This window comes from Canis aureus, chromosome 1 (genome assembly GCF_053574225.1).
Source record: "Canis aureus isolate CA01 chromosome 1, VMU_Caureus_v.1.0, whole genome shotgun sequence".
Taxonomy (NCBI): domain Eukaryota; kingdom Metazoa; phylum Chordata; class Mammalia; order Carnivora; family Canidae; genus Canis; species Canis aureus.
In genome coordinates, this window is record NC_135611.1 from 117,205,278 (window position 1) to 117,226,716 (window position 21,439).

At 51.0% G+C, this 21,439-nt stretch overlaps 2 protein-coding genes and 2 long non-coding RNA genes across 11 annotated transcripts in view; 2 read left to right on the top strand and 2 right to left on the bottom strand.

Moving 5' to 3' along the window:
- Positions 1-5,038, bottom strand: part of LOC144321517 (uncharacterized) — a 59,327-nt gene extending 54,289 nt beyond the window's left edge. For all 3 annotated transcript variants that reach the window (XR_013387159.1, XR_013387266.1, XR_013387226.1), the window contains exon 1: positions 3,835-5,038. This is a non-coding gene — a long non-coding RNA (uncharacterized LOC144321517). The remainder of the gene's footprint in view (positions 1-3,834) is intronic.
- COX7A1 (cytochrome c oxidase subunit 7A1) lies at positions 4,208-5,946 on the top strand. 3 transcript variants are annotated; one of them, XM_077911123.1, is made up of 4 exons: positions 4,208-4,362; positions 5,074-5,160; positions 5,291-5,466; positions 5,828-5,946. In XM_077911123.1, the coding sequence occupies exons 1-3, from the start codon at positions 4,348-4,350 to the stop codon at positions 5,441-5,443; spliced, it is 255 nt and encodes an 84-aa protein (XP_077767249.1). In that variant the 5' UTR covers positions 4,208-4,347; the 3' UTR covers positions 5,444-5,466; positions 5,828-5,946. The 3 variants fall into 3 exon arrangements, with proteins under 3 accessions (XP_077767249.1, XP_077767173.1, XP_077767332.1); XM_077911047.1 differs by having other exon boundaries at positions 5,291-5,444; XM_077911206.1 differs by having other exon boundaries at positions 4,210-4,362; positions 5,291-5,375.
- Positions 5,947-6,635: 689 nt separating this feature from the next.
- Positions 6,636-15,890, bottom strand: CAPNS1 (calpain small subunit 1). 4 transcript variants are annotated; one of them, XM_077910367.1, is made up of 11 exons: positions 15,741-15,890; positions 14,619-14,833; positions 13,723-13,756; positions 13,360-13,449; positions 13,147-13,204; positions 12,984-13,048; positions 10,482-10,550; positions 10,312-10,390; positions 10,054-10,170; positions 7,382-7,440; positions 6,636-7,203 (listed from the first exon to the last, which is right to left on the bottom strand). In XM_077910367.1, the coding sequence occupies exons 2-11, from the start codon at positions 14,813-14,815 to the stop codon at positions 7,177-7,179; spliced, it is 795 nt and encodes a 264-aa protein (XP_077766493.1). In that variant the 5' UTR covers positions 14,816-14,833; positions 15,741-15,890; the 3' UTR covers positions 6,636-7,176. The 4 variants fall into 4 exon arrangements, with proteins under 4 accessions (XP_077766493.1, XP_077766571.1, XP_077766717.1 ...); XM_077910445.1 differs by lacking the exons at positions 14,619-14,833; positions 15,741-15,890 and adding an exon at positions 14,557-14,604; XM_077910591.1 differs by lacking the exons at positions 14,619-14,833; positions 15,741-15,890 and adding an exon at positions 14,405-14,429.
- On the top strand, positions 14,396-19,073 carry LOC144322223 (uncharacterized). Its single transcript, XR_013387827.1, has 3 exons — positions 14,396-14,539; positions 18,212-18,493; positions 18,892-19,073. It is a non-coding gene; the product is annotated as an uncharacterized LOC144322223 (long non-coding RNA).
- The last annotated feature ends 2,366 nt before the right edge of the window (positions 19,074-21,439 follow it).

Here is a 21,439-nt window from a genome sequence, read left to right on the forward strand (position 1 = left end):
GAGAACAGACTCCCAGCTGAGCAGGGAGCCCTACTTGGGGCTGGATCCCAGGGCCTGGGGATCATGATCTGAGCCGAAAGCAGACACTTAACCAACTGAGCCACCCAGGTGCCCCTTAAAAGACTTTTAGATAGGGATCCCTGGGTGGTGCAGCAGTTTGGCGCCTGCCTTTGGCCCAGGGCGCGATCCTGGAGACCCGGGATTGAATCCCACGTCGGGCTCCCAGTGCATGGAGCCTGCTTCTCCCTCTGCCTGTGTCTCTGCCTCTCTCTCTCTCTCTCGCTCTCTGTGTGACTATCATAAATAAATAAAAATTGAAAAAAAAGACTTTTAGATATTAAAAGTTCTTATTGGAGGTTTGCAATTTAGTCTTTGGATAACAGAATATTCAGTGGGATTGTGACAGAATTAGAGAAGTGATTAGTATTGGCTGTGATAGATACAGTGACTGTTGGGACCTTGGTTCTTATTCTGGGGAAAAGTAAAACTCTTTCAACTGGACCAAGGATAGGGAAAAATAGTTTTATTTTTTTATTTTTTTATTTTTTTATTTTTTTTGGAAAAATAGTTTTATTGTTACTGTAAGAGAGCTCAAATGTGTCTAGGTGGGTGCCTATGGAAGCTGAGTAGGCAGAGAGGTAGACAGTTTTACTGCATCCCAACTCCAAATGCACACTTCAACATATGCTCTGTGATAGACAACGGAATTCCTTTAAGCATTTCTGCTTTAAAGACAGCACACACTACAGCTGCCTGGCTGGCTCAGTTGATAGAGTGTGCAACTCTTGATCTTAGGGTTTTAAGTTCAAATCCCACAGTGGGTGTAGAGATTACTTAAGTGTAAAATCTTTTAAAAAAGAAAAAAAGGATAGCACATTCTTAGGCTTTCTCAGTAGAGGACACTGAAAGACACTGCAGGAAAGTAGAGGCTTCCTGTAATTTTCAGTGCAGGCAGGCTGGGGTCCAGCATCCAATGGTGTGGGTGTGAGGACCTCCCACAGAACCTGTCCCAACCTCAGCCCAGCAACAGCCTTTCTAAGGCCACCTACCCAGACTCCTTTGATGAGCCCCCATTCAACCCCACACAGCCACCTACCTGGACTCCCTCAGAACCCCCATGCAACAGGCTGTTACCTGCTGGATTCCCTCGGCAAGCCCAAGTAGCTTGCACACAAGCACCTGTGGTCCAAAGGGCCATACACCAAGCAGTCATTCCTTCTGCAAACAGCTTTCCCATCCTCCATGACCTGCATGCCATGGAGGCCCCTGCCTCTGCCAGCACCAACTCCCACTGCATGTCCACTCTACCAGTCACTGAACGTCTGCTCCCCTGCCTACACTCCAGAGGCTTGTCTATTCATCCAGCGACTCCAGACTAGTCTTGCCTGGCTAAGCTGGCAAACTTCTCTGTCGTCTAATGGTCAAATCATGCAAAAGTCTAAATCCCTTCCAATTTTTTCCTTTCTTCGGTAGTCTCAACACTAGGGTACTATAAAGGGTTTCCTTGTTTCTTACACTCTTTTATCATAGTTAATAATTCTTTATATTAAATGTCCCTGTTTAATCTGTTGGGTGGTTTCTATCTCCTGATTGGACAGCAATGTATGAGACTTACAATTGTTCTACATCCTCATCAGCATTTGGTGCGGTCAGCTTTTTAATCTTGGCCATCCAGTGGGTATGTAGTGGTATCTCATTGTGGTTTTAATTTGTACTTCCCCTTATGATGCTTGATGGTGTGATATTGAGCATCTTATGGTGTAAATAAGCACGATATAACCTTGGGAAGATTTTGAATTCACTAATAAAAATTACATTTAGAAATATTATGTAAAGGGATGCCTGGGTGGCTCAGTGGTTGAGAGTCTGCCTTTGGCCCAGGGTGTGATCCTGAAGTCCCGGGATCAAGTCCCACATCAGGCTCCCTGCATGGAGCCTGCTTCTCCCTCTGCCTATGTCTCTGTCTCTCTCCCTCTCTGTGTCTCTCAATAACAAATGAATAAAATCTTTTTTAAAAAAAAGAAATATTAGGATCCCTGGGTGGCTCAGCAGTTTGGCGCCTGCCTTTGGCCCAGGGCATGATCCTGGGGTCCTGGTCCTTGGATCGAGTCCTGCATCAGGCTCCTTGCAAGGAGCCTGCTTCTCTCTCTGCCTGTGTTTCTGCCTCTCTCTCTCTCTCTCTATCATGAATAAATAAATAAAACCTTTAAAAAATAAATAAAAAAAATCATGTAAAGAAATACTTAAGATGGACAAAACCATGGTATTAACTTTTTTTGTTTTAAGGAACCTGTGAATATTATTTATTAACTTTAATATTACAAAACTTGTTCAAATGAGAAGTCAATTTTATAATTCCAATTTAAAATATGGAATCCAGTTAGTAACTAAGACTTACTGTTAGTTGAAACCTTACTATTTACATACACTATTGGAACAATTAGTGGAATATAAGATTTGATGCATTTATAAGTTTATAATTCTAAAGTCATAAAACTTATGTTAAGTATTAAGCAAAGAGTCATCTGTTAAATTGGCCTACTGTAGCTCTTAAATGGAAAAGTCTAACGTATTAAATTTACAAGCATAGTTTGAAAGTGTTAAGGGAATGTACTTGTTATAAAAGCCCTCTTTAAAAGAGATTGTTAAACCCTTTTAGGCTATGCCACAGTCATGACTAAACCATGAGGGCAACTGTACTTAACTGGCAGCACATCAGGATCAAATAGACATGAATATAGAAATATAGTTTGTCTCTTAACCATCTTAAGGTAGTAAGTTACAGATATGATACCTTTTACTCCCAGATACTTCAGCACGTGTTTCCTAAAAATAAGGACATCCTTTTACATACTCACAGCACACTCATCAAAATCAGGAAATTAACACTGACACAATGTTACTGTCTAATCTACAGACTTTTTTTTTAAAGAATTCACCCACTGTCCTACAAATAAAAAGAAAAAAATTTAAATGATCTTTCTGAATCCCAGATTCAATCCACAAACTGGGGATCATCAGGTTTTTCCTTTTTTAAAAGTCATCTGTTAGAGACACATATGTAAATATGAATTATGATGCTGCAATTTGCTTTAAAATACTTCAATAAAGCGAAAAAAGGAGTTGAATGGGGGCAAATACATGAAATATATTATAATGGTGATGATTGCTGAAGCTGGTGGTGGATGGGTCCTTTCTCCCTTTTTTCTGTTTTTAATTTTTCATGGTAAAAAGGAAAATTAAGTATAAAAATACTTGGTATATAAACCCATTAAAAGAAAAATCACAGGTTTAATACAGTCACTTGTGCTAGGGCCCCACTTCAGTAAACCAAGACTGAATACCTAACCTAACTGCCGTTTCAACACCCCCAGGAATATAACCGTTAACCAGCCAAATTGGAATTCACTGGTCAACACTAGGAGGTAATCCCATAAACCCCATCCATTCCCCTTAGGAGACAGACCGGGCCTAAAACAGTGCATTCTTTGCTAATTCCCCCCCCCCCTTTTTTTTTTTAATTTTTCTCCCCAGCGGCCTTTCAAAACCTTTGCTTTTCTGTAGCTCCACGGAGCTCCCTTCCTTTCGATAGATGGGGTTGCTGCCCAATTCACGAATCATTTAATGAAATCTTTCAGATCTTCACATTGACTGGGCTAAACTTGTTTTTTAACACGCCTATTGCTAGAAAGTAGTAAAAATAAGGACTCTCATTTGTTTCTGTGCAGTTATCAGCTCAGTTATGCAATAATTGTGCAAGTTATTACCACCATTATAACGGTTGGTTGGCTCAGTTATGCTGTTCTATGAGCTCATTTAATGCTCACAACAAACCTTTGAGGAAGATCCTGATTTAGCTCCCACGTTACAGACACGGTAACTAAGGCTCGGAAGGTGCAATCACCCAGTCTAGGCAGACAGAACGAGAAGCTGGAACCCGGTTATCTGCGCCCTCACTCGCTCTCCAATACCATCTCCCGTAGGGATAGATCTGAGACCCAGGGAGAGGAACTGCACTCGCCCCGGACGGGTATCTCCGCAGAAACAAACCAAAAATGCATTCCCTAGTTCCGTGCTCCTCCCCACTTGGACCAAAGAAATTCCGAGTAACGGATGCTTCGGAGCTTTAGGCGCGGGGGCGGGATTGGAGCGTGCTCTCGGCGCGCCTGCGGCAGGAACGCGAATCTTCCCGCCCCCGCACCCCCCCCCCCCCCAGCCGCCACGACCCCGGGACAAAGCTGTCACGCGGCGCGCCGAGGGCGTGGCCTGGGATCCCCGGGGAGGGGAGGGCTCCGTGTGTCCTTGGGTTGAGAGGGGAGGTGACATCGCCGAAGAGGAGGACGCACAATGAGGGCCCTGCGGGTGAGGGCCCCCAAGGGCCGGCCGGGGAACCCAACCTGGAAGCGCTCGCCTCGATGCGAGACTCACTAAACTTCCCGGGATCTGGGGCCTTGGAACGTGAGCCCCCTTCAGGGTTCGGGGCTCCCTCCTAAACAGCACGGGGCTCTCAACCCCGGCTGCTAACCCAAGGGCTTGCGAGACCGCCGCGGCCCCTAACACGGCCCAGCGCCGCGGAGTGAGCTCCTGCCCTTCATCCGGGGCCGCGTTAACATCTCCGGACTAGGCCCTGGGAACCTAACGCCCTTGCCCTCCGCGGCCTTCCCAGGCACTATGCAAACCCCCGTAGGCGCACGGACCCAGGGCTGGAGCGTTCCCGTTAATCTAGGAAAGCTTCCCTCCTTAAAAAAATTAAATAAATAAAAACAAAAATCTCGGGGCTTGGACCCGCAGAACAAGTCTCCTTCTGGGTCTGCTCCTCTTCCGAGACCCTCTAAACAACCGGGAAACCTCTAAGCCAGACTCGGCGCGAGTCCCCTTTCTCTGGGCCTTTCTGGACAGAACCCTTGCCTTGCCTGGTAGTGGCAGTTCGGATCTTGCCGCTGAGACACAGGAAGGGCCGTCCCCACGTCCAGGCCTGAGAGCCCATCCCCTCACCCCGCCCCCCCAACAGCCAGACCCCTTGGGGGCACCCTTTCTGGTGTCTCCGACACCCATCCCCTCCCTCCCCGCCAGGTCTCCCAGGCGCTGGTTCGCTCTTTCAGCTCAACTGCCCGGAACCGCTTCCAGAACCGAGTGGCTGAGAAACAGAAACTCTTCCAGGTAGGAGGAGCCGGGGGCGGGGCGAGGGGAAGAATCCAGACCCCTGGCTTGGTCCTGGAGCACACACAGTAGGGACAGACGGGGTGCAGTCCACCGAACCCCTTTCTCACCCGATGCCTCCACCACCCAGGCGGACAATGACCTCCCGGTGCACCTGAAGGGCGGGGGAACGGACAACATCCTGTACCGAGTGACCATGGGGTTGTGTCTGGGGGGTGAGTGCCGGCTGCCACCGCATGAGCTGCTGGGGGAGGAGGCCGGCTCGCGCTGCTTCCCAGGCTGAGGTTTGCTGCTTCCCAGGCTGAGGTTTGCGGAGAGGGCTAGTGGCTGGGCTGGGGCTCAGGAAGGGGATTGGGTTGCGAGCTGACCAGGTTTGGGGACAGTCCAGGAGTTGGCGCTAGCATGTATGGAGGGGACACATAGGCTTGGGCTTCTGCCCCAGGAGTGGGGGCCCAGGCAGGAATTGTGGAGAAAGCCGCAGCCTAGTCTGGATCAAGACTATGGGATTCTCCACCTTAAGTGCAGTTTGGGAAGGGAGCTGGAGCCTGACTTGGGGCTGGGATCCAGACTGGTGATTGAGGAGCCTGCAGAGGGGCTTTAAAAAGCTGAGATAGAGTCCAGGGAGGCAATTAGGATCTCACCCTGTGTCACCTTCCTCCCTCCCTAGGCACTGTCTATAGCCTGTACTTCCTTGGCTGGGCCTCCTTCCCTCATAAGAAGTGAGACCAAGAAGCCTGGAGAACCTGAACAAGCATCAATAAATGTGCTGGCTTTTTGGGGAACCCAGCCCAGCTGTGGCCTCCGTTTGTTTGCCCGCCCCTGGCAAGCCCATCCTCCCACCAGCAAGGGATTGCGACACCAGGACAGCCCACTGCCCCAGCCCTGAGCCCCTCGTGCTAGAGGATTACTACAACTACAAAGCTACTCCCAGGATATTGCTGCCTCTCAGCCCTCCTGAGGAGCTAGGGACCCCTACGGTCCCCCTGGGCTGCCTCTTAGGGCCTGGGGATCTGGGATCACGTCCTGGAATTCCAGAGGGGGCTCTATTCTAGGATGGCAGCCCCTCTCCCTCCAGACCCTCAAGAGTAGGAAGGAAGATACTGAACAGGATCCATGACACAACAGAGGCAGAGGCAAGTGAGGACAGAGCCAAGAGGGAGCAAGCATGGCCTTGGGGAACAGAGCTAGGGTGGGGGTACTGACATCTCCCAAGAGCCTGGATCTTGCAGCAGAAGCAGAGACTGTCCAGGCTTCTGGGTCCCAGTCTCAGCCTCCACAGGGAGCTCAGCAAGAAAAGAGTATAGCTCAACTAGAATCCAGTATGGGAAAAAGGACAAAGACAAGAAAAGGACTAGGAAACATGCAGATCCAGGCCTGGGGATACAGACTAAACCACCCCCGCCGCTAGGACCCGACTTCCCTCTGCTCCTGACAGAGACAGAGCCTCCCCCTCAACTCTCAGAACAGGAGGCAGATTTTAGAGAGAGCAGCAACTGGGGTGCTTTTATTTCCTCCTGGGCCTGGCAGGCTGAGAGCAGAGTACAGACAAAGGCACGGTGGCGCCCGGGGCCTGTTATGGCCTGGAGTTTGGCTGCCAGGGTGGTAACTGTGAACAAGTGTGCCAGAGTGTGTAGGGACTGGAGTGATCTTCCCGAGACTGAGAGAAGGGCCCTTGGGGTGTGGAAGCAACATAACTACCGGGTTTGGCACAGGTGCATGACAGGGGTTACGGAGCGGGTGTGGGATGGGTGTGCCGAGGGTGGGGTGACCCTCAGGACAAGGTGTGTTAGAGTGTCTCAGAGCCAGGGGTAACTTGGGGCATGGCTTGTTGGGGCATGTTGGGCCCTGGCTGTTGGCTGAGAAGCCAAGTGCCAAGGGCTGGGGGAACCAAAAGACCTGTGGGTCAGTAGGACCCATGAAGACGAGACTGCAGACTGGCTCGGCCCTGGGAGAGACAGAAGAATCCAAGGTGACTCCTATAGCGAGGCGATGAGGGGGCAGGTCTGGGGTTCCCATTCAGGAATACATCGTCAGCTGCAGCCACTGGGGAGAGGAAGGCACAGGGTGAGGAGCAGGGAACTGAGGAATAGCTGACACCTCTCTCTGTCCTTCCCCCAGGGGTTGTTGGGAAATAGGAGGGAGGGAGCAATTGGTACATGAGGCTGAGGGGAGGGGGGGTGTCCCCTGCTGGGCACCCACATCTCAGAATGAGAGCTCTTACCTCCTGGATGTTCACCTGAATTTGTCCAGTGCCATTCTTGTCAAGAGATTTGAAGGCACCTAGAGAAGAAAAGGGTTGGGGGATTTGGCTTTTAGGATAAAAACATGCAGCGGCATCTGGCTGGCTCAGTTGCTAGAGAATGCGACTCTTGATCTCAGGGTTGTGAGTTTGAGCCCCATGTTGGGTGTGGAGATTAAAAATAAAATCTTGGGGCAGCCCAGGTGGCTCAGCGGTTTGGTGCCACCTTCAGCCGGGGGACACGATCCTGGAAACCTGGGATTGAGTCCCACGTCAGGCTCCCTGCATGGAGCCTGCTTCTCCCTCTGCCTGTGTCTCTGCTTCTCTCTCTCTGGGTCTCTCATGAATAAATAAAATCTTTTAAAAAATAAAAATAAATAAAAATAAAATCTGAAGAAAAAAAATAGGGCGGCCTGGTGGCTCAGTGGTTGAATGTCTGCCTTAGGCTCAGGGTATGATCCCAGGGTCCAGGGATCCAGTCTCACATCGGGCTCCCTGCGAGGAGCCTGCTTCTCCCTCTGCCTGTGTCTCTGCCTCTCTCTGTGTGTCTCTCATGAATAAATAAATAAAACCTTTAATAAATAAATAAAAAACAAATAAAAAGGATAAAAATGTACATATGGAATGATGATAATGACGACTAGCACTTGGGGCACGGGTCTTGTTCAGTTGGAGCATGCTGCTCTTGATCTCTGGGTCATGAGTTCAAGCCCCACATTGTATGTAGAGTTTACTTAATAGTTTTTTTTCAAATAATATGAAAAAATAATAAAATAATGGCTAGCACTTTACTGAGTTCTTACTCTGTGCCAAGCACTGTATAAAGTGCATTCCAGGGATCCCTGGGTGGCGCAGCAGTTTGGCACCTGCCTTTGGCCCAGGGCGCGATCCTGGAGACCTGGGATCGAATCCCACATCGGGCTCCCGGTGCATGGAGGCTGCTTCTCCCTCTGCCTGTGTCTCTGCCTCTCTCTCTCTCTCTCTGTGTGACTATCATAAATTTAAAAAAATAAAAATATAAATAAATAAATAAATAAATAAACAAACAAACAAACAAGGTACAGAGAAGTGAAGTGATGTGAAGAACTGAAGTGATGTGGTCCAGGGACATGAGGATTGGAAGCCAGGCTGTGAGCCCCTCGATAGTGGCCTCCATATACTGACCTGTATGTACCCCACCTCTGCCCAAGCCCCAGCCTCCTACATACCTCTGAGGACCTAGCCATCCAGTTCCAGCCTCAACTGGCTACTGGGAGGAGGCTCTACAGGCTCCACTTCCTGCTCCTACTGTCCGGAGTAGTCCCCACTCACGTCCTGAAACCCGACTCTGTATTCCCCACCCACAGCCAAACCTGGGCCTACACTGTCTTTGCTCCCTCTCTTGCTTACCACCCTCGGGTGTCCACATACATGGTGTCCCAGACGCTCCTTTCTGTAGTTCCTACTGGCCCTCTTGGTGGTAAATCCAATGGCCATTTCTTAGACCTTCTCATAAGTGACTTCTCTTCACGTCCCTGACATACCTGCCCCTTTTTCTCTACCCATGGTTTTATTTATTTGTTTTTTCTACCCATGGTTTTATTTTATTTTTTTTAAAGATTTTATTTATTTATTCTTGAGAGACACAGAGAGACAGAGACAGAGACACAGGCAGAGGCAGAAGCAGGTTCCATGCAGGAGCCCGACGTGGGACCCGATCCCGGGACTCCAGGATCACACCCTGGGCTGAAGGCAGGCGCCAAACCGCTGAGCCACCCAGGGATCCCCTCTACCCATGGTTTTAATGCTTTGCCTTCCCTGGGCTCTTCCTCAGCCAAAACTGACCCTGACCTTTCTCTGACTAGAACCTGCTATGGCTCTCCACTGCTCCCAATAAATGTCTGAGCACCCCTGAACATGACACTCACAGCCGTGCATGGCCTGACCGTGCCCATTGCTCCTGCTTCTTTTCCCACAGTTCTCTCAGATCCGAGTTCAAATTCTGACTTTGCAACTTCCTGCCTGAGTGGCTGTGAGCAAGCAGTGTTGCCTCCTTGAACCCTAGTTTCCTCCCCCAGAAAATGGCGACAATAATTCCCACTTTCTCAGGGTGGTCTTAAGGATTGAATGCATTTGTGTCCACAAGAGCCCTTGCAATCCAGCCCCTACTGACTCCTCCAGCCTTATGGCTCTGCTCCCCAGACCCCTTCAGCGTTCAGAACTGAGTTCAGCAAACACCAAAAGCACCTTGGCACAGGCTGTTCCCACAGCAACACTCATCTCCACTCTCTCCCTGGGGTCACTCCTCCTCATCCCTCAGGCCTCAGTTCACACATGCCCTCCTCCAGGAAGCCCTCCTTGACCCCTTATTCTGCATCAGGTGCCTCCTAGGTTCAAATAGCCCCCTGAGCTTCCCCAGTCACAAATCTACACCCACTGCTCCTCCCAGGCCTGATCACTGCCCTGCACTTCCCCTGCCCCAACTATAACCGTTCGGGGCTGTCACTGCCTGGAGATTTGCCTCTTCTCTGCTAGATCGTGAGTGATGTGAGGGCAGGGGCTGGGGCTGCTGTGGTCCCTGGCGTTGCTTGCCTCAGGATCAGTCTCGAAGGAGACTCTGGCCAAAGGAGGTGGAGCAAACCCCCACCTGGGAAGAGAGCTGGGGTATCACTCACGGAACATGGCATCCAGCCTGACCAGGCAGCTGATGAAGTTGTCAAAATCCATGTTCCCTCCTTCATCCGAGTAGCGTCGGATGATCATGTTGTAGAGATGTTCATTCAGGTGGAACCCTGAGAATGGTTTCATGTCTCAGGTGTGGAGGCCACAAGGCCCAACCCGCTCCCACCCCTAAGATTTAGGCTCAGACCAGCTCACTGGGGACCGCCGTACCAATCCCACCCCCAGTCAGGCCACCTCCCTGCCAGCCGTACCTGCTGCCTCAAAGGCCCCCGGGAGTTCACTGCTGCAGATGGTGCCTGAACGGTCAACGTCAAATTGTTTGTATATAGCCTGCATGGGGACAGACAGGTAAGGATTAAACTGAACTTCATGGGGCACGGCCTGAGGGTCTTGGTGCTAGGACTTTGAGGTCACCACATACCTGCCACTTTTTGATGTTGTTCCACAGATACTTGAATTCCTGGAAGCCCAGCTTGCCTGTGGTGTCACTCTGGTGGAAGTGTGTTAAGAATAGTGTGACGGCTGTACCCAGACACATGCACTGTATGCAAAACGACCAGGCAGGGGAACCTGGGCTAAAACCCCAGCTCCTATCCCAGCTGTCACGTCATCTTGGATATGGTTTGACTTTTCTTTTTATCCACACATAGTTTAGTTCATATTTCTTTTTTTTTTTTTTAAGATTTTATTTTGGGGGTTCCTGGCTGGCTCAGTTGGAAGAGCCCATGACTCTTGATCTCAGGGTCATGAGTTTGAACACCACATTGGGTGTAAAGATTACTAAATATTTTTTTAAAGATTTATTTATTTATTATGATAGAGAGAGAGAGAGGCAGAGACAGGAGGAGGGAGAAGCAGGCTCCATGCTGGGAGCCGGACACGGGACTCGATCCCGGGACTCCAGGATCGCGCCCTGGGCCAAAGGCAGGCGCGAAACCGCCGAGCCACCCAGGGATCCCCCTAAATATTTTTTAGTAAAATATAATTAAAAATCAATCGATAAGCATAACCATGGGGAATTATATTGAACTTCTCTAAACTATAAATTCCTCACCTGAAAATAGTAACTAACTCATTTATAAAATTCTTTTTTTGTGGGGGCAGCCCCGGTGGCCCAGGGGTTTAGCACCGCCTTCAGCCTAGGGTGTGATCCTGGAGACTGGGGATCGAGTCCCACATCAGGCTCCCTGCACAAAGTCTGCTTCTCCCTCTGCCTGTCTCTCTCTCTCTCAATGTCATGAATAAATAAAAAAAACCAAAATCTTAAAAAAATATATATATTTTTTAAGATTTCATTCATGAGAGACACACAGAGGCAGAGACATAGACAGAGGGAGAAGCAGGCTCAGGGAACCCGATGTGGGACTTGATCCCAGGACCCTGGGATCATAATCCGAGCCAAAGGAAGACGCTCAACCACGGAGCCACCCAGGAACCCCTATAAAATTCTTAACAGCAGTCTAATTTCATGAAGGTCAGCACACGGGAAAAACAAGGGTATCTTGGAACCCTAAGGAAATAAGGTGATGATAGTAAAGACCTGCTGGATGGGACACCTCGGTGGTTCAGCAATTGAGTGTCTGCCTTCAGCCCAGGGCGTGATCCTGAAGTCCCAGGATCAAGTCCCGCAATGGGCTCCCTGCATGGAGCCTGCTTCTCCCTCTGCCTGTCTCTGCCTCTCTCTGTGTGTCTCTCATGAATAAATAAAAAAAAAAAAAAAAGACCTGCTGGGTTTGTGATACAAGCAGAATGAGATAAAGCCCTTAGCTCAGGGGCTAATATTTGACAAACTCTCAAAAACAATGATGGCCAAGACTTATCAAATTACCTAGTACATGCCAAGTAGTGCTAAGCTTCGCAGGAACGTCACTTTTCTCACTAAGTCCTTAAGACACCAGCCTCACCAGTATTATTCCCCAGTCAGAGAAAGAAACCAATTCAAAGATGAAACTCTACCTATGATCATAGTAGCAGCTAATGTGTACAACCACTTACGATGTGCTATGGCTATGCATTGTCCTAAATAAACCTTTTGCATGTAGCTCCAATTCAGTTTCACTATTATCATTCACTTCATTTTATAGACTGGCAAATTAAGGCACAGAGAGGCTCCATAACCTCACTAAACAGCACAGCCAAGCATGTAGAACTCTGTGCTACATATGTATGTGATCACATGACAATATATAGGTGTCTACATTTCCCCTATGTGCTGAGCATGCATGTATCCAAGATCAATTAATGATTGGCCCATGTGCAAACATGCATGTGTGTTCCTGTGAACATGCCTTCACATATCTTCACCTATACAGTGTACCCTTGCATATATGTGCATCATGTATATAGGCATACCTATAGCAGTTATAAGCTTGGGTTCTTGGGGCACCTGGCTGGCTCAGTCAGTAGAGTGTGTGACACTTGATCTCTGATTGGGGAGTTCAAGCCCCACGTTGGGTGTAGTACTTATTTAGAAAAAGAAAGAAAAGAAAAAAAAAAGAAAAGAAGGAAAGAAAGAAGAAAGAAGAAAGAAAGAAAGAAAGAAAGAAAGAAAGAAAGAAAGAAAGAAAATAAATAAGCTTGGGTTCTTGAGCCTAAAAGGCCTGAGTCCAAATTCCTACCCTGCCACTTACTTTGTAAAGCGTAACCTTCAGACAAATGATTGCCTCTCTCTGAGTCTCAGTTTCTTGACCTACAAAATGGACTAAAACAATTCTGCCTATTTAACAGAACAGCTGTGAAATGCCAGCTGTGATAGCTGAGGTTACTATTTATCGCCACACGTCTGGGTGTGTGGTAGTGAGTGTGTGTTCTGATATATGTATGTCCACATTTGTGTGTATGAAAGCTACACCCTGGCTCTCCTAACCGTGCTCTCACAAAACTCCTTCACCCAAGGCTTCAGTCAGATTGCCCCCAAGGATACATCCATCACGGCCACCATGCTGCGACATGTGTCAATGCCAAAACCATCAGTTTTCAGATCAGGATCTGTGGGGGACAGATTGAAAGTCAGAGGCCAGAGGTCACAACTACCCCAGCAACCCATGACTCAAAACCTGTCCTATGTGTTGAGCCCAACAACTCACGTCTGGTTACGACCTTGTTGAGAATGTTCATGAGTTCTGTGGCACTGACTTCCATGTCCTGTGGGGAAAAGTCAGGGATGGTCACAAGGGAAGAATGTCATGAAGGAGAATGGGGATTCTTTGGGGATTGCCATTTTTGGGGGTGTGTGCAAGGGCAGCCCAAAGGAAGATGTGGAAGACTTAGGACAAAGATAGGGGCCCAGGGTTACTTACATCTCCAGCCAGCTGAGCAAAGAGCCTCCGGAACTGCCGGACCTCCTCGCTCTCATTGGCTTCAATGTTGGAGTAATGGGTGCGTGGAGGCTGCAGAGGGAAAAGATCTCAGAGCAAGTGGTGGAGGGGTGCCCGGGTCAGGACAGCCCTTGGTGGGAAAGTCGGAATGGGCTGAGTGGCTGGGTGATCAAAGAAATGAGAGATGGTCAGAAAGCAGGGAGTGGCTATAGCTAAGTTTGGGGACCTTGGCAAGGGAGAGATTTAATGAGTGGAATTTCATAAGGGGGACAAAGGGACAATGATGGGTGTGGAAAAAAGCCTGGGAGTGAGAAGCAGGGTCTCCGATTATAGAGGGTGGCTTACCGGAGGCTCTGGGTTGTACTGCGCAGCTGCCTCACTGAGGGGAGAGAGTTAGGGAGTTAGCGCCAGTGTGCGGAGCCTCCAAAGACGGTGCCCAACCCCTCAAACTCCAGCCCACCACCCTCCCCACCGGCTCCTTCTGCTCGCCTTAACGGTCCCTCTTTGCTGCCCTGGTTGCACCTGGCAGGAAACTCAGAGGCCCGCCCTGCGGTAGGCCAGGGCCAGGCCAGGGCACACCTGCCCAGTGACAGATTCCTCAACAGATCACTTCATAGAAGCTCTGACCCAGCTTCCTGGGGCTCCATCCTCCTCAGGCCCCTTCTGTCTAGGAACCTGCTCCGTCCTGTGGCTTCCTGAACACCCGTGTTTCCCAACATCCCACCAGCTCCAGGAGTCCCCACCCCTTCGAGGGGGGCCACGGTTAATGAGGCCCCTGGTGACAACCCGCTCCACCTCGACCAGGTCGTACTTCTAGCCAGATCCACCTCCTTCAGGATCATCTCCCGCATCCCATTCGGCCTCGGCCTCTGCTGGGTCCAGCGCCTCACTGACCCGAGACCACGGCCACGCCGCGCCCGCAAGGCAGGCCTGGCCCCGGGAAGAGACGGCCGGGCTCAGCGGCTCCGCCCCCCTAACGTTCGTCTCCCGGCCGCCGGGAGGCAGGCCGCGCCCCCCCAAGCCCCACCTCCCCGAGCGGCGCCCGGCAGATCGCCCCTCAGCCGTCAGACTCCGCCCACGTCAAGCGCCGCCTCCTGAACTGCCAGCGGCCCCGCTACGGCCCGCGCCCTCCAGGCGGGTGGCCCAGCCTCGAAGACGGCAGGTCAGGCCCCAGGTTACCTCCATCTACTCAGGCGGGACATGCTCCTCCGCCGGGCCCCGCCCCTCAGGCCCCGCCTTACCTGATGGCACTAATGACCCCGCCCAGGATGCGCATGGCCGTTCCGCCCCCGCCGCCGCCGCCGCCGCCGCCTCCTCCGCCGCCGCCGCCGCCGCCGGCTCCGCTGATCAGGCCTCCGATCACATTCCCCAGGCCCCCGCCCAGGCCCCCGCCTCCCCCGCCGCCGCCTCCTTTCAAGAACGAGTTAACCAGGAACATGGCTGCGATTTAAAATTCCTGGGGGGGGAAAGGGGGGGTCAAGGGGCCGCATCGCCACGGAGCCCGCTCCTTCCACACAAAAATACGCATTTCTGGCAGCCGGACTTGGGGAGTAACATGAGGCCTCCGGGCAGGGACTTATGCTCCGGCTCGGGCTTGACGGTGCATTTGGGATGGGGTCTGGGGTTCTGGGGGAGGGTAGTTTTCGGATGGGTGGGACAGGGACTGAGGATCGGGTTTGAAATCCCCTCTGGGTCCAAAGGATCTCCTTCTGGCTTGAGGGCCCCTGGACTGAGTCCATAGTGCATAGGCATCATCCAGGGTAAGGGTCCAGGTCTGGGGGCTTCTCCAGGTGGGGGCCCCAAGCTGGTGCAAGACATCTTTGACATGTCTAGGTACTCGAGTCAGATCGAGCCCCAGAGCTGGGTTTCGGGGTCTTGGGCGGGTCAGGGGCGCCGATCAGAGATTCTCCACTTGGAAGGCTCTGGGGCAGGGTTCAGGAAACCCAGAAATGTGAGCTTGAGGGTTTCGATACTCCCAGCAGCGGGTTACAATGTCGCCGCTGATTCTGCGGGCTCGGGTCTAAGACTGTGGGTGTGAATCCCGGGGCCTGGGATAACGGGGTGCCCATTAGAATTGGAAGAACGGATCTAAGGATCGTGGTTCTGGGGACCCTACCCTGAGCATAATTTGTAGGAGTACCTCTCAAATCCACGGGCTCGAACTTTAGATCCTGAGGCAGAGGGTGGAAGAGTCCCCGGCGGGGGAGGGGGGGATAACCTGGTGCCGGACATAACTGGGGCTTCCAGTCTGAGATCATGGGTCGGGGGGGGGACCCCTGAGACCAGGGCTTAAGGGTGTTGGATATGGGGGCCGCAAGGACCGGGGTTACGGAGTACAGGGCTAATCCAGATCGGGCGCTCACCGCCTCGCTCACTCGTCCGTGGATCCGTTCGTCCGCGCTGCTCCCGGGCCTCCGGCCGCGTCCGGCTCCGCAGGGCGGGGCGGGTGACTCAGGCTGCGGGCGGGGCTGGGCTCTGCGGGCGGCCCGACCGGCCTCCGCGCGGTCCTAGAGCCGGCCTGAGCTGCGCCTGCGCGCGCCGGGCCCGCCTCCCGTGACCCCGAGCGGCCGCCGCGGCTCCGCCCCGCGCGTTTCCTGAGCTGTGGGTGCGGACCCCGCCCTGCGCTCCGAGATCCGAGGTCTTCCCGGTCCTTGAGGGAGTGCGGTCGCCGTGCCCGGGATCCCCCCCTAGTGTTGCAGTGTGAATCCTGGCCCCACAGCGAGCCCCCGTGCGCCCCGCGGTGCCGTTTTCGGTCCGCTGGGAAGGGGACTTCGGGCCCGCGCCCCGGATCCTAGTCCTGTCGCCACAAAGCATTTGGAGACCCGGATGCTCGGCCCACAGCCCGGGGACCGGCGCCCGCATTTGGGGCAAGGGGCTAAGGCTGGACTAGCTTTCCCGGGGCCCTGCAGCAACCAGGTGGCGGTCAGACTGCAGGAAGGACTTCCCCGCCTACAAAAGTTGCCTGTGCCTCCTCCCCCCGCATCCTTTTACCCCGAGTCAGCGGCGCCAAGTGTCGCCTCCTCCTTCCCATCACTAAAGAGGGGCCTGGGCACCCGAACAGTCAGTCTCTCTGGCCTGGTTTCTGAAGCTAGATGTCCCCAAGATCGGGCGGAGAAGTAGGGGGTGGGGAATGCAGAAGCTGGCAGGGCAAAGGGCGGCAGCGGAAGCCCCTCTGGGGACCTCCGGCCTCCAAACTTCAGGGCTCCTCAGAGGGAGCTAATCTGGCTCCCAGGCCTTCTGGAAAGTCTGGCCCCCTTCGACTCTCCCCTGGAGGCTGACTTAGCTTGAGTCTGAACCCTGGCTCTGACATTTAATAACTGGGATCCTTTGGGCTCTGAGCAAGGCTGTTTTGTTTTGTTTCATTTCGTTTTAGCAAGGATTTATTCATCTGTAAAATGAGAAACAAAGGTTCCCATTCCCCCTCAGAATTGAGTGGTAAATAAGGTTAGTAAAGAGGAAACTGTGTGCCTGTACCCATGCTGCTGTTCCCTCCTCCTGTAGCCCACCTGGATTCCTCAGGTGGTTGACTGACCTACCCTTAGGTGATACTGATAAAAATAAGGGCCAGGCACTCTCCTGAGCACTTTACATATAACCTCACATGCCCTTGTAACAGCCCTATGGCGTGGATGTACGCAGTATTTCCATTTTACAAGTAAACTGACTGAGGGTAAACTCCCTAGCCTGTAACCTTAACCACTACCCTAAAGCATTGACTTCAATAATATGATTAATTTTTCTTAAGATTTTATTTATTTATTCATGAGAATACACAGGAGAGAGAGAGAGGCAGAGACACAGGAAGAGGGAGAAGCAGGCTCCGTACAGGGAGCCCGACGTGGGACTCGATCCAGGGTCTCCAGGATCACGCCCTGGGCCAAAGGCGGTGCTAAACCGCTGAGCCACCCGGGCTGCCCAATATGATTAATATTGGCGCTCCTGACTAGCTGAGTTGGAAGAGCATGAAACTCTTGACCTCGGGGTCATGAGTTCAAGCCCCGCATTGGGTATAGGGATTACTAAAAGGAATAAACTTAAAATAATATAATTAATATGATAATAGCCTAGATAACAAGATCACATCAGACAAAACTGTAGTAGCAGCCAGGCCAGGGAATTGCTACACAAGCCTTGCCTATGAGGCAGGAATTTACAGGAGAGAAAAATGGAGGCCAGGTGGGTCACTTGCCTAAGGTCACAGAGGATGGCAGAACCAGGTAGGAATCTGGGCCTGGCTGAAGTCAAAACTTGGTGACGACTAATCCAAATTCCCTTCTTACCACACCCTTCCCTACCACTCTGGAAAGCTTCCACTGCCTGCCCTCTCCAGGGCTCCCTGCCAGGCCTTTGCATGGGCCATGCCCTCAACCTGAAACACTCCCGCCTTTTTTACCTGGTGATGTAGGTACTCAGGTCGCTCAGGACTCACCTCTTCTAGGAAGCACTCCCTGTCTCCACCCCGACCTGAGACTGGGTGAGGCTTGCAGTTGCTGGCTTGCCACTTACACTCTCTCCTAATACGCTGCCACTCACTGGCATCTAGATCAGTCTCCCTGTCCTTTTAACCCTGGCCGGCTCCAGGTGTCAGGCCTTGGTCCTCCTCTGTATCCGCTCATGCCATAGAGGATCTCCCCCCACATTCGGGGTGTACAGTCCATCTCTAGGCTACTAAGATCCAAATTTCTGTCTTCAATCCAGACACCTCCAGGCTCCTACAAACTGCATTCTATTCACCTTCTCTGTAGGGGTCTTAGAAGTGTCTCAAACTTCACACATCCTAAACTGAGCTTCTAACTTCTCCCAAACCTGCTCCCTCCCCCCTTTCCCCATCTAGGTTGATGGCACCTCTGTCCTTCCAGTGACTGAGACTGCACAGCCCAGGATCATCCTGACCTCTCTTCCGCACCCGTGCCAACCCGTCAGGAAATGTTGACTCCACCAACACTGCCCCAGCCCGGGACAGTTTCCATCCTCCCTGACCTGACCCCACAGCAGCTCCTCCCTGGGCTCTGTGCTCCCTGCCTGCCCGCACAGTCTGCTCCCCATCCACAGCCAGAGGGAGCCTGTGATACCCTGAGTCAGGTCTGGGCCCTCTCCTGGCCACACTTCTCTCCTGGTAAGAGTCAGTCCTCACCATGGTCACCCATGCTAGTGATCTGTACTGTCACCTCTCTGACCTCACCTCTTCCTCCTTAAGAAAGTGAGAAGAAGCACTACTGGCACCTCAACCTGGTTGTTCCCAGCCCCCTTGGAGGCCCTGCAAGTGCAGCAATATCCAAAGAGCCCATCTCCTGGTGCCCTTGAGGGCTGCTACCCCTTTACCAAGGCCCTCTCTGGCCACACCTTAGTGCCTCAAGTCTGCACATCTAGTGGTCTCAGGAAGATCCTTTCAGATCTTTGATTTCACCCCCACACTCCCCGTTGCACCCACATGCTTCCTTTATCATTTATCACCTGCTAACATGGTGTATAGTTTACTCATTTATCCAGTTCCTTATCTTTCTCCCCCACTAGAATATTAGCTGCTCAAGGGATTGCTGTCCGTCTTGTTCACTGCTGGGTACTGAGTTCCTAGAACAGTGCCTAGCACACCTTAGGGGAGATAGTACAGCAAGCATACTAAAGTCCTCCACCATCTTCCAGATTCCTTTGAATTCAGACATGGTTATGACTTGTTTTGGCCAATAAAATGTGAATGGAAATATCGGGAGTGTATTTATTTATTTATTTATTTATTTATTTAAAGATTTTATTTTTAAGTAATCTCTATACCCAGTGTGGGGCTTGAATTTACAATCCCAAGATCAAGAGTTGCATGCTCCACCAACTGAGCCAGCCAGGTGCCCCTTATGTAATGTTTATGCCCAATGTGAAGCTTATAGTCATGACCCAGAGATCAAGAGTTGTATGCTCTACAGATTAAGCCAGCCAGGTCTGGTGGGAGTGTCACTTTTAAATGTCGAATTTAAAAGCCAGTGCAGGTGGCACCTGGCTGGCTCAGTTGGTTAAATGTCTGCCTTCGGCTAAGGTCATGATCTCAGGGTCCCCCCACATCGGGCTCTCTGCTCAGCAGTGAGGCTGCTTCTCCTCTCCTGCTTGCTGCTCCCCCTGCTTGTGCTCTCTCTCTCTTTCTCTCTGTCAAATAAATAAGTAAAATATTTTTTAAAAATTAAAAATAGGACAGCCCTGGTGGCTCAGCAGTTTAGCACCGCCTTTGGCCCGGGGTGTGATCCTGGAGACCCAGGATCGAGTCCCACGTTGGGCTCCCTGCATGGAGCCTGCTTCTGCCTCTGCCTGTGTCTCTGCCTCTTTCTCTGTCTCTGTGTCTCTCATGAATAAGTAAATAAAATCTTTAAAAAATATAAAAATAAAAATAAAGGCCCGTGAAGGATCCTCTATTCTCTCATCCCCTGCCTAGGTAACATTGGGAGCCTGGCAAGCACAAAGGTGCCAAATAAAGGAAGCTAACTGGCTCACTGAGCCATGGCATGGAGGAAATCTGACTGTTTCTATGAGCAAGAAATAAAAATTGAAGAGTTAGTCTGCTAAGGTCTAGGGCTCATTTGTTATCACAACATAACCTAGCCTATTCCAACTGATGCAGGTAGAAGTTGTTACTATTATCCCATGAGAAAAGAGATGGGGTTACTTGTCTAAGATCACACAGTTGGTAAGTACCAGAATCAAAATTGGTACTCAGTGGGGTGCCTGGCTGGCTCAGTTGGTAGAGAATGTAACTCTTGATCTCGGGGTTGTGAGTTTGAGGCCCACGTTGGGCATAAAGCCTATTTTTTAAAAGATTTTTTAAAAAATATTTCATTTTTTATTTAAAAGAGATAGAGAGCTTGCACACAAGCATGGGGAGGGAGGGACTGGAGGGGGGAAGCAGATTTCCTGCTGAGCAGGGAGACCGATAATATGGGGCTCATCCCAGGACCCTGAGATCATGATCTGAGCTGAAGGCAGACACTTCGCCAACTGAGCCACCCAGGTGCACCTGTAAAGCCTGCCTATTTAAAAAAAAAAAAAAAAGATTTGACCTCAGGAAGGCTGTCTCTGTAGCTCATGCTTCTAATCCTCACAATTTGTTGCTTTAACGATGTTCATGTTACAATGCCATCAATTAATAAGTTGACAATAGTCATAACTAACTGAGCTTGATGCCTCCTGAGGTCTTGATGAACAAGCTGAGGTAACTGCTTTACCGGCAGGTATTGCAAAGGCACTCACAACTCACTCTCTCCTAAAGGAACTAACACTGGGGTGGAGGTTCAGGGAGATGGTGTCACTTGCCTGAGGGGATGGGATAACGAGGTCTAAATCTATATCTTATTTGATGCCAAATGATTATGTGATACCTAATCCAGATGAATGTCCCTCCACAGCCCTTTCTTTTTTAAAAGATTTTATTTATTTATTCATGAGAGAGAGGCAGAGACACAGGCAGGGGGAGAAGCAGGCTCCCTGCAGAGCAGAAGCTGGATGCAGGACTCAATCCCAGGACCCCGGGATCATGATCTAAGCTGAAGGCCAATTTAGCCACCCAAGTACTCTGCCCTTTCTTTAATGGTGTATTGGTCAGGGTCCTCCAGAGAAACAGAACCAATAGAATATACAGAGTAAGAGAAAGAGATTTATCATAAGGAATTGGCACATGATGGAGTTTGAGAAGTCCCACGTTCTGCTGTCTGCAAGCTGGAGGCCTAGGAAAGCCAGTGGTTTGAGTCCTGGTCCAAGTCTGAAGATCTAAGAACCAGGGGAACCAATGATATAAGTCCCAGTCTGAGTGCAGAAGACCAATGTTCCAGCACCACAGTCAGGGAGAACTCAACTTATCCCCTCCTCAGACTCTGTTCTGTTCAGGCCCAAAGAGATTTGCATGATGCCTCCTGCACTGGGGAGGGCAGTCAGCCGTAGTCAGTCTACCGGTCCAGATGATAATCTTGCTTGGAAACACCCTCACACACACACCTGGAAATAACATTTAGCCAAATTCAGAGGCACTCTGTATCCCAGTCAAATAGATGGAAAAAAGTAACCATCATTCTATCCCCAGTCCTCT

Bases quoted from the DNA above. Each gene is read 5' to 3' on its own strand.
- COX7A1 (XM_077911123.1), top strand. The intron at 5,161-5,290 runs GTAGGAGGAGCC...TCCACCACCCAG, and splicing joins AGAAACAGAAACTCTTCCAG to GCGGACAATGACCTCCCGGT.
- CAPNS1 (XM_077910367.1), bottom strand. From the start codon at position 14,815: ATGTTCCTGGTTAACTCGTTCTTGAAAGGAGGCGGCGGCGGGGGAGGC. The intron at 13,450-13,722 runs GTAAGCCACCCT...TTCCCTCTGCAG, and splicing joins AGTACAACCCAGAGCCTCCG to CCTCCACGCACCCATTACTC. The intron at 7,204-7,381 runs GTAAGAGCTCTC...TCCTCTCCCCAG, and splicing joins TTCAGGTGAACATCCAGGAG to TGGCTGCAGCTGACGATGTA.